At 45.4% G+C, this 11,711-nt stretch overlaps 1 protein-coding gene across 7 annotated transcripts in view; it reads right to left on the bottom strand.

The window, feature by feature from the left end:
• Positions 1-11,711, bottom strand: part of lama2 (laminin, alpha 2) — a 144,586-nt gene that overhangs the window by 100,982 nt on the left and 31,893 nt on the right. For all 7 annotated transcript variants that reach the window (XM_070446506.1, XM_070446507.1, XM_070446509.1 and 4 more), the window contains exons 4-11: positions 6,417-6,659; positions 4,872-5,051; positions 4,237-4,326; positions 3,899-4,016; positions 3,405-3,583; positions 3,092-3,191; positions 2,805-2,965; positions 948-1,088 (exon numbers count right to left, since the gene is read on the bottom strand). In XM_070446506.1, coding sequence (XP_070302607.1) covers positions 948-1,088; positions 2,805-2,965; positions 3,092-3,191; positions 3,405-3,583; positions 3,899-4,016; positions 4,237-4,326; positions 4,872-5,051; positions 6,417-6,659 — 1,212 coding nt within the window. The remainder of the gene's footprint in view (positions 1-947; positions 1,089-2,804; positions 2,966-3,091; positions 3,192-3,404; positions 3,584-3,898; positions 4,017-4,236; positions 4,327-4,871; positions 5,052-6,416; positions 6,660-11,711) is intronic.

The following is an 11,711-nucleotide window of genomic DNA, read 5'->3' as shown; positions in this document are numbered from 1 at the left end:
GTCATTAGGAGGGAGAGAGGTACAGAGAGGTACAGGTCATTAGGATAGAGGTAGGTACATAGAGGTGCAGGTCATTAGGATAGAGAGAGGTACCGAGAGGTACAGGTCATTAGGATGGAGAGAGGTACAGAGAGGTGCTGGTCATTAGGATGGAGAGAGGTACAGAGAGGTACAGAGAGGTACAGGTCATTAAGGCCCAGGCTGATCAACCTTTCCTCTGATAATGTCCCACTTTGGTCTTAATATGACTGATTCCTTTGTGTCATATAGGTTGAAAATGGTCTTCTCCACAAACAGATTAGACCTCACACACACACAAACACACGCATACACCATGTCCTCTAACTTCCCTCAGACACATGGTCGCCCACACACACACACGGCCAAGTACACACACGCAAACGCACGTCCTCAAACCCCCCCCACACCACCCTCACCACACACACAGTGGTTAAAGAATGGTGGTTTGAAGGGAGAACTCAAGGTCAGGTTAATTGCGTAGACAGATGTGTGGCTGTCTGTCACATGCAGTATCCCACCGTAGATCAGGCCCTGTAATCCAGTGACGGGCCTGCCTCCACTGCCCCCTCCTCTCCCCCTCCCCCGCCTGTCTATATCGCCACCCTACCCACCACCCTGTTTACCCACAATTACCCTCTGCAGATCATTAACCTCTGACCCTCGCCAACCTCATCCTGCCAACATGTCAGAGTGTGTGGCGCGGTATAAATCAGCCTGTATTTATGGCTGTGTGTGTGTGTGTGTGTATGTGTGTGGCTCTGCCTCCTCCTCCACTGCACCCTGTCATCAGCCCAGCCATCAGCACCCTGTTTTAATAAGGCCGGCCAGTAGAGGGTTAACTCTGCAGCACAGCGCCAGGCAAGAGGCACTAATGAGTTGTGTTTGCGGGGGAAAATGAGAGAGTGAGGCCTGGCGTAGTCTCTTACATTATGGTATGTCCAGTGGGAATCGGAGCAGTCACTCGCCACGCCGGAACAGTAGCACTTCTCACAGCCGTGGAGACGCTCGCCCAGGAGATGATAGAAACCCAGCTTGCAGCGGTCGCAGTTCTCCCCCTCTACGTTTTCCTGGAACACACACACACACAGACACGACACAGCACAACCACAGACACACACACACCACACACAGACCACACACACCACACACACACACACACACACACACACACACACACACCACACACACCACACACACACACAACACACACACACACACAACACGCCAACACACACGCAAACACACCACCAGCAACACACCACACGACACGACACACAACACACAACACGCACCGCACACGCACACACACACACACACACGCAGACACAGAGCATCTGGATGAGAAGGATGTGCTATACAGGCACTCACACACTGTGACAGCCCACACACCCCTGGGACAGACATTCCCTCTCTCCCAAGATCACATACTACAAGTAGAAGTAGACAAAAGTCATTAAATGATAACTCATGTGAAAAACAATAAGCTAAGCGATGCCAGTAACATTCTACAAAGTATGACCACACATTGAGGGAAACTCTTCTCTAACAAACATCATGTAACAACTGGTAGTGATTATTGTCTGGTTGAATCTTGGATTATTAAACATGCGCAGATAGATAAACACTTGGCAAAATCAACATTTTATATGCCATCATCCCTGAGCTTCGGCTAACGAACCGCAATGCACATTCATTTGGCATGCCCACGTAGCCAAAGCCAGGTTTCTGTGGTTTTGAGTGGCTAGATACTTTATCTCGCCTGGGGAAAAGAAAGAGGACATGAAAGCATTACGCTTCACAAGGCCAATTCAATTCCCCTGTTGGACTGCATTTGTTTCTCACCATGTTTGTGTATTGTAAATAGTGACTTCATGTCTCATAGTCAGCCATTAATAGAAATTGCGTTGCCATTCTGGAATGGTGCCACTTTCTCTTGAAATATAATTTCCAAATGTTATATTCCACCTACATTGGCTGGCTGCCTGCACAAAGCTATCACTGCTTGGGCACTGTCAAATGGGAACTGGCACACCCCAAATTACATGATTTCAGAGGTAGGGATTTTCCAATAATTTAATTGGAAAAAACTGGTCAGCGTGTCTTTGTTTAAACCTCTACAGTATATGACCGAGAAAAAAAACATAATCAGGTATATGAGACATTTTTTCAAGATGCTATCAAGGGAAACAAAATGAGGTACTTGAGAAATGATTAGCTATCCTAAATGTTACATTGAACCAGCGTTCTCCAGATGCCATTTCTCGAACTGGGGAAAGTGATGACGTGTTCGTTAGACGCCGACGGTCTTTCTCTGCCTGTGCACTTAAGTTGGAGAAAAGTTTCAGCAGCGTCTGACTCACCTAGAGACAGAAAGAAACGCAATGTTCGACTGCACATCATCCCCACAGCTCAATAATTAGACGAAGAGAGCAAAGTTCCCCGCTTTTCCTTGACATCCCTGCGGTCAGACAGTATAATTGGCTAGTGAAAGAGTGAGTTTGCCCAGGATATGACATATGTGAGACATGAGTGTGCACAACAGCAGCGGCAGAAGTAGCCGGCTAATTTGAACAACAAATGACAAGTCACAATTTCTACAGGAGCAATTAAGAGAGAAGAACTCGAGCCAACTCGGAGCGGTTGGCCCTACGAGGCCGTGAAGCGTTGCGCTGATGGGCCCACCCCTGACACTGAATGGATTGGTTCTGGTGGTGTGGGAGGAGAGGAAGATGGGAGGATAGAGATACAGGGAGGAGGAGGAGGAGGATGAGAGCGTGACCTACCTTGCAGACACAGGGCAGCAGGCACGGATCCTTGTTCAGGCTTCCGTCTAGACTGCAGTTACAGCGGATACAGTTGGGGTAGCCGCTGTAGCCAAAGGTACACCTGTCACACTGCTGTCCCCCATAACCCTGCTTACAGTGGCAGGATCCAGCCGTGAGGTCTGTGGTACCAGACAGGAGGAGAGACGCAGGCTTTAGCACTAAACAGGGAGACCGGGGGTGGGGGGGGGGGACATATGACAGCTAGATCAGCGGAGAGGGGAGAACAGGGAGGTTGAGGAGCATACCTCCTTCAGCCTGGGACTGGTCTGGAACACATGCTGGGGACAGAGAACCTTCTGGGTCACAGGAGCAGGGCTGACACGGGTCGGAGTCCTCTGGACTCAACTGAAGGGAAGAGGGGAGATGGAGAAACTGACAAGTCGTCTTTGATATTGGGAACATAGTATATCATGATAGGGCCCAGAGTATTTCCTGCTCAGGCCAGGAAAAACTCATGGCCCTAGTCACGATACAAAGCTATAGATACGGAGTGAGATCGCTATTGATTATTCACTGCTTGGCTCCTAGTCAATTGGACTATACAGTACCAGTACATACCCCAGTGGCTCTGTAGTAGCTATCAGCACAGGTCTGGCAGTTGACTCCGGCTGTGTTCCTGGTGCACCCTACACACACCCCTCCCCCCACGTACTCCCCCTGGGAGTTCAGGCTCTGTTTGTTGCCTGCCACTGTCTGGTTGAAGTAACACTCCTCAGATTTCCCATGGCAGTTGCACTCTGCAGACGGCATCAAATAAAATCAAAGGAAAGATCCAGTAAACAAATGAAATTATCACAGTACCTCAAGGGAAAAAAAGACCTGCATGAAAACATTGTTTAGCGCTGTTTACCAGGTGTCTCTCAAGTTGAGTTCCAGAAGTTTTATGAAAAATTTAACTGAAATTTTTTCCCCATCAAGTTTACATCACATCAAAATAAGATAGCAAGATAAAACCAAATCACATAACATAGGATCATACTAAACAATTCAATATAAAATTGGCAGTCGCATGTGCAGTATGTAATACTGTGTTTATCACTGTGTGATCTTACTCTCACAGACGTGGCGAGTGAGGAAGGTCCCAGCCATCCAGGGTTTCTGGTTGTATCCGGGGCAACAGCGGTCACAGCTCTCCCCACACGTGTTGTGTTCACACTCACAGCTGAATTTCTGACAGGGGATGAAATTACGCCACGTTACAGTGTCATCGTCACTGAAGGGACGACAGATCTTTTCACCCAAGACACAACTGGAGCGCACTTCAAACGAGGGCCGCGGGTCAAAGAGTATCACGTGTCCCTTTTGGAGTTACAATCAAATGCGAAAATGAACTGTATCTCACAGTGTAGAGAAGGGGCCATGGATGGAGACTGTAGGTTGATTGACATACCTTGGTCTGTTTGTTCAGAGGACAGGCTTTAGCATGGCCATAGCAGATACACATCCCTCCAACTGAGATGTCTTTGATAGAGTAGTAATACTGCGAGAGAAAAAACACATACGAGACAGTAACAGGTGGAGAGAAATGGAGAGGAATATTTCTACCATCAGACGCTGGCTAATTCTACAAAAAAATACATCACAGTCTAGTTTATTCAAAGACACTTATTTCTCAGAGAGTGAGAGCCAATTTCATCCACAATTTCATCATTTAAGTCCCTTTTGTATGACTAAATTGAGCAGTATTTTATAAATGAAAAATTCCCCTCTCAAAATAAACCCTGCAATCTGTCCGGTAATTATGCGTCACACAGGAGCTCACTGGGTGACTGATAGCGTAGGCCAAAGTCAACACATGATGAGGTGGATGTTGCTCAGAAAGGAACAGATTTCTTAATTATAGACATTTTTAATTAAGACCCATCTGTCTGGTGAACGCAATGTAATCAACGTGCCGCACGGCCATTTCACTGATTTTGAAAGCCGTGGCGGGTAAAAAATGAATAGTGGCTCACAGATGGAATACATGAGGCTATATGAAGGCGATGGTAATGCGTAGTCTACGACATGTTGCGTCGTTCTTACCCGCCTGGTCACGATGGGGTCAACATCGCGGGGGTCGTTGAAGGCCAGGGTCATGAGGTCAGCGTTGAGGGTTCTGATTCGCTGGAACTGCAGGCGGATGTAGCGTGCGGAGGTGAAGTTCAGTAAAGTCGGGGAGGGGTCATCAGCGCTCGGCCTTCCATTGATCAGAGAGGTGTGGATCTACGCCCCGGGTGCAAATTGAGACAAAGCACCGAATGGTACAGATTCTTAGTAATGAATTAATACATTCAAAAAGACCCCAAGTATGTTATAAAGGAAAATAGAGATATTTAATGACCCCTGTTCAATACTGTATTTAACAAAGACTCAATTCAATCTCCACACAGAAAATCCATTAAAAAACAGCACCATTACAACATTCAGAGCACACCACTGCTGAGGTGAGAAGACAACACATTAATGGACCTGGATAAAAAAATCATTTGGTTGCAGCTGTGAAGGGTTAACCGTGTCTGCTAATTCAGGCGGTGTGGTTAGCTTGGCTGTTTCTGAAGAAGTCAGAGAGAGTGACATTTCAATATAAGATCTGCGATGTGTTGACACCGCCTACGACTCATTAGGATTTCGCTATGATCATTCTGTACGCTTCCTGTCACAACCTAAAAGGAGCCGGCTGACAAGAGCTCCTAGGGGGGCCTGGGCGGGGGGCTCTGGGGGGTAGGTGGAGGAAGGANGGTGGAGGAAGGAGGAGGGGGGAGGAGAAGGAGGGTGCTAGAGAACTGAGTTATGTGGGTGATCATACAGTATAAACTGGCTCAGCGTCGGTGCTGTGGACTGGACTGCTTCATTATCGTCAGTGAGAGCAGACTGCAATCGGCTCTCACAATTAAAAGGAGTTGCTCCGATCCACAACTGATCAAGGCAGCGTTGTTGTCCTTTGTGGAGTGTGTGTGGGTTGATTTCTGTGTGTGTGTGTGTGTTTCTTCTTTGTGCGAAGTAGGCTTTCTTTATTCCAAATCCTCAATGAAAACAAATATGGGAAAAATGCTGGATGTGGATGATGCAACAGAAAAGAGAGAGCATTTCTTGACTTCAACCAAGCACACCATGAAATAAAATGTGCTATGTGCCTAGACTGTATGCCTAACTCGTAAACAAGATGTCCACTATTAGGGCAACTTTGCTCACCACAACTATAATTAAGTCCATTTGGTTGTGAGCAGCTGGTGAGTGATTTCAAAGCTGACTCATGTAATTGAACTAAACCACCAGGGCACTTAAATACTACTGTAGCTGGCAATCAAGTCAGCAGCAAATGGCTTCAATACATTGCCCATTAAAGCAAGTGAATGAAAGTGCTGGTGGTCTTATTTCATGTGGGCCATGGGTGAATCTAATATATTATAGTGAAATGGAATCCAAGTTTTTACCTTGTGCATTTTTATTGAAATTGGATTTCAGTTTGAAGTGTTCAACAAACAATCATATTTACTATAGAAACAAGTCCCTGTAGCTGTTACGCCACAGCTGACCCCTACGGCCTTTCGGTGACCCTACTTGGACCCCTGACCCCTGACCCCTCACCTCTCCATTCTCCAGGGGTTGGATTTTGGAGTAGAAAGAGGTGCAGATGACCTCGTCGTCGCGTGTGTAGGATGGCGGTCCGGTGCGGGGAAGGATGTTGAAGCGAGTGAGGCACTCTGTGTCTGTGATGGCATAGTACTGCCAGGGGGTAAAGGTCACCCCATCCAGGGAACGCTCCAGCACCCAGTTACCTGGCCTGGGGGAGTTGGCAGCTTTCAGAATCATATAGGCTATCTGGAACACCTGGTAGGGCAGAAACAAGAGTGTTACAGCAGTATATTTCAGATATAACTCAGGAGCTTAGCTTACAATAATGAACTGAATCTTGACAGTCCTCCCTTTGTGTCTCGTGAAGTAATTGAAGAAGTTTCATATTCAGGTTAAGAAAACACTTTCGATAGACACCGTGACACGTTCCTAGACAAGGGTAAGTCAGATCGGTGAGGTTTGATGGGAAAACCGGAGACACTAAAATAATGAATCCTGTCAGGGAGCAGGGTCAAGAGTGTGCCTCAGGTGTTTATCATTATGAAATCTCCACTCCTGTACAAGATTCACTACAATATGGAGTCCCTTCTTTGAATTTTCCAATGAAACAGCACATGTATTCCCGTGCTTCAGTCTTTTCAGCTATTCAGCACTGGAGGACCTGAGGGCAGATCCGCTTTGGCTGTCTCTGTATGTAGCAGGACAGAGCTAAAGTTACATCTACAGTACTATACCCTCGAAGGCCACATTTGAATTTCATCAAACAGTAAATGCAACACTTTGACAGCTCCTCAAGAAAGACAATGAGCACAGGGGCAAGGCAACATTCCACCTTGCTTGACAAAAAAACAACAAAAAAACAGCTATTTTGTCGCTGACTTCTTCAAGTTAATATGTCTCCATCCTGGGAGAATGACTCGACATCAAAAATGACTCACAGTTTGCCTCTTTCATCTACAGTAGATAACGGTGTAGCGTTTCAACGTTTACAATAGAGAGAGCGCCACTCAACCCGGCATTCATCCCGTTCACTGAAACCCAATAGGATTCTGCCCAGGTAGCAGGGGAAATCTCACAAAGCCTCTTTGTTTCTTTGATTCAGATGAAGCAGGAAGACAGGAAGGCTGGTGGATGTTGTCCTCACACAGCATAAGGGGTATGTAGGGGGGATGTTTACCTAAATGTGATGATTAAAGTGTAGAGTGGAGTCTGGAGGGAAAGAGAAACGAGAGCTCTTCAGTGCTCGACAAGTGTTGGAGTCGCGACCTGACCGTGTGGATTACAGGCCAGGGACAGTTTAGAGCTAGAAGTCCAATGACATCATTGGCAATAGTGTCAACACCTGCTCTGCTGTGATTCTTTGCCCCTACTGGCTAAGCTCTAAGTTCTGGGTAATTTTAAACACGGATAAAAATCAGCAGATTTGGGATATATTTGTTTGTTTGCACATATTTCTTTGTGTTTGTTTTGATCAAAGTTAAGTCAGAAGAGATTTGCTGTTCCTGAAAATCTGCAGTCGCTATAAAGAATATTAATGTAGAGCACAAGTCGTACATGACAAGGTGAGAGCACTAGTGTCTATAGTAGTAAAGGAAAAGTTAAACTTGGAGAACAACAAAATAGAATGGCCAGGTCTTGGGTTCAGTGATAGATAACCTGTAAACATCAACCATTTAATTTGCTCTGCCGAATTAAAGCACAGAACTTAGATAACCTACCTACCTACGCTCAATCATCTATTTTCCACGTATCACAGGAAGTGATAAAGAATGTCCGTCAAACACTCTCTTTAATTACTTTGAAATAAGGCCTATGACTCCAGAGAATTCGAGAATCAATATCTATAGGTCCATTTTTATTTTAATCCACAARTATGTAGGCTAACTCTCTGAGCTCCAGCTATAGATAAAGCCAGGTCACATCACTGTCATTCTCAACCTGGAGGCTGAGGTGCCAGAGGTCTATGGTGTGGGCTTGTTTTGTGTGCCCTTAAGTGTTGAGAATAATCCTTGCGGTATGTCGCTGATGCCCGCTTCATATTATATTTCACAAGTCGAGCACCACTCACTGACAAACACCTCCATGTCTATGAATAGCATACCAAGCTAAAGTATCTGTCATGTATGTCATTAATCATCAGCTGTCATATAGAATATAATTCAAACATGCTCAAATGTCCTGTATATGAACAACACGTGTTATTTTCTCTGACTTAGACATGTAGCATGATCAAAGTAGTAAAGTCTATGTGGATGTCTCATTTCCCATAGTAGTTATGCTCCTGTTCAGATCCCCCTCTGTGTCTGTGCTAAAGTCTTGGGAGCATTGAACTAATAACTGATTGGACCACGTCAGTCAAACTGGGAAAAAATGATTTACAATTTTCGGTCTCATCAAAAAGTGGCCAAGACACACACGCATGCACACGCACGCACGCACGCACGCACGCACGCACGCACGCACGCTCGCACACACACACACACACACACACACACACACACACACACACACACACACACACACACACACACACACTGCCCCCTCTGGCAGGTAGCCTACTGGTTAGTGCGTTGGGCCAGTAACTGAAAGGTGGCTGGATTGAATCCCCGGGCTGACAAGGTAAATATCTGTCGTTCTTCCCTTGAGCAAGGCAGTTAACCCTCTGTTCCCCCGGGCGCCCGAAGATGTGGATGTCGATTAAGGCAGCCCCCCGCACCTCTCTGATACAGAGGGGTTGGGTTCAATGCGGAAGACACATTTCAGTTGAATACATTCAGTTGTACAACTGACTAGGTATCCCCCTTTCCCTTTCCCATCAGTGTCAGTCATTATTCCGATTTCCACTCCATAACGAGGGGGGAAAGTAGAGCACTGATGTCACGGGCAATAACGATACGTTCARACACATCATCGACAGCGCCAACAGCACAGACTCATTTATCGCAGGAGATGACAGCAAGCATGGTGACTGGCCGCCAGGGAAATGCGCCTGAATGGAGCGCAAATAGGATTCCATTTTAAAGGGCACTGATGGCGAGAACACTTTGCATACAGGGCCATGGGTAAAGCTAGCTCAACCATGAGAGAGGGAGTGACAGAACTTAATAGGTAATTGTTCCTTGCCACTGTGCTTCCAAGCTACTGCTTAGCACTTTGTGACAAATGTTGTTAAAAAGACCATAAAGGCTAAAGACAAATACTGTAGTTTGTTGGGTGTTCACTGTTGGCGTCAGTATACATCAATTCATTTATTCTCAATACATTTCTACTGCATTCAACTACTGATTAATTGTTCTTCATGGTGAAATAGCAATATTATAACCTTGGTATATAACCCTCAATATGCCATTACATCTAATTAGTCGAACAGATGGTTTTGCTGAAAAAAAAAAGAAAAAGAAGCAATTTCCAAGATGTGTTATCTCGGGAATTGTTTACTGTTCATGTTGTAAGAGAGAAATGAATATACCATTTTTACTTAAAACCAAACTCCCTAATCTGCCAAACAGTTTGAGCTGGGACAATATGTGTAGTTAAAGTAATTCCATCACCACGGTGACAGGCCGGATAGAGATGAGTGATGGGCCAGTTCCCATTAGCATGGAAAAAATGGCTGCCTATGCACTTCTCGGTGTCAGATTTCAATCGCTAATTAAACACAGGCAGGTATGATTTATGAACGCTTGATGACCTCAGTGACACTCTGTCTGTATACTTACCACTCAGATACAATATTTGGGTCACTTTCACATGTTTATTATGTACAGTACATTAAATAAATTAAATATAAGCTATACTTTTTTTAGCTCCTATTACAAATTCAGTCTTTGGTTGATGCTTACAGTCTTAGAAAAAAAGGGTTCCTAAAGAGTTCTTTGGCTGTCCCCATAGGAGAACCATTTATAGTTCCAGTTAAAAACCTTTTGGTTCCAGGTAGAACCTTTGTGGGTTCCATGTAGAACCCTCTGTGGAAAGGGTTCTTCTACATGTAACCCAAAAGGGTTCTACATTTAACCAAACGGGTTCTACCTGTAACCATAAAGGGGTCTTCAGAGGGTTCTCCTAGGGGGACAACCAAAGAAACCTTTTAGGTTCTAGATAGCACCTTTTTTTCTAAGAGTGTATTCCTGGTTGAATAACCAATGATGGGCTCACTGTACTGGAGCCAGCGAGGAGATTAAAAWATATATATATATTGATCCCCTTCATCCTTCTTGGATTTTTTTTWATTTCAGTGTCCCAACTTTGTATCATTGTATATTTAATTCAGCAGTGTGAGTGACATGGTCATTAATTCCAGATTGACCCTGCTCTGGTCTCCTGTGTAATATGACAGGCRGATATTAATGAAGGAGATGTGCTTGCATCTCTATTTCCTGGAAGGGAGAGACCGACACAGACTGGGACCCTTCGCCTGGGTCTACTGAGAGCCACCCTCTGAACCTAAGCATAATAACTCAGCCAGGGACAAACTCCCACGAATCACCAGCCGCGGAGGCCTAGGAGCGGAGCAACGTCTTCACGCTCACCCTTGATCATATCCGAGGCCTTGGGAGGAAGCTGAGTTACTGTACCACCTACAAAACCAATCACAATCTAGCCTCAGGATCCCCTCTTCCCTGATTCCGCTCTCTCTTCCACCCTCACACACACACACACACACACACACACACGCACGCACACATGCACACACACACACGCCGCCAGCGCTTGAACCCAGAACCCAGAGAGACCCAGCACACTGCTGAACTTTATTAACGGCGAGTCTCCATTGGGTTGAATCATTTCCTGTTGTAGGTCAACAGTAGAGGAGTCATTACAGACGCTCTGATAGTCAGAGATATCAGGTATACCATGGCAGTACAGTCTCCTACAGAACACACAATCTTGAAGGAGGAAATCAGCAGCCCAGACACCCTCTCAAATGGGCCAATTTAAATAGTGCTTTGTGGGCATAAATGCAACTACCTTCATGCTACGGTTCCTCTAGGGTTAATCTCAAATTGTTCTAAGGATGGCTGCARTCTTCTCACTGCAACGGAGATATTATATTGAGCAAGTGAGCAAAGTGAAAAAAATATCAATTTTAGAAAGTAATAGCTATAGTGTCAGTGCCCAAGAAAAGATTTGTATTAAACTTTTTATTTTTCAGAAATTGACAGAGGGAACAAAACTGATGTTGGTGGGAAGCAGTAGCACAATTCCTCTGGTAGGATGCAGTAGTACAATCCTCTGGTAGGATGCAGTAGTACAATTCCTCTGGTAGGATGCAGTAGTACATTCCTCTGGTAGGATGCAGTAGTACAA

Source organism: Salvelinus sp. IW2-2015, linkage group LG14 (genome assembly GCF_002910315.2).
Source record: "Salvelinus sp. IW2-2015 linkage group LG14, ASM291031v2, whole genome shotgun sequence".
Classification (NCBI taxonomy): domain Eukaryota; kingdom Metazoa; phylum Chordata; class Actinopteri; order Salmoniformes; family Salmonidae; genus Salvelinus; species Salvelinus sp. IW2-2015.
This window is presented reverse-complemented; position numbering and strand designations above follow the sequence as displayed.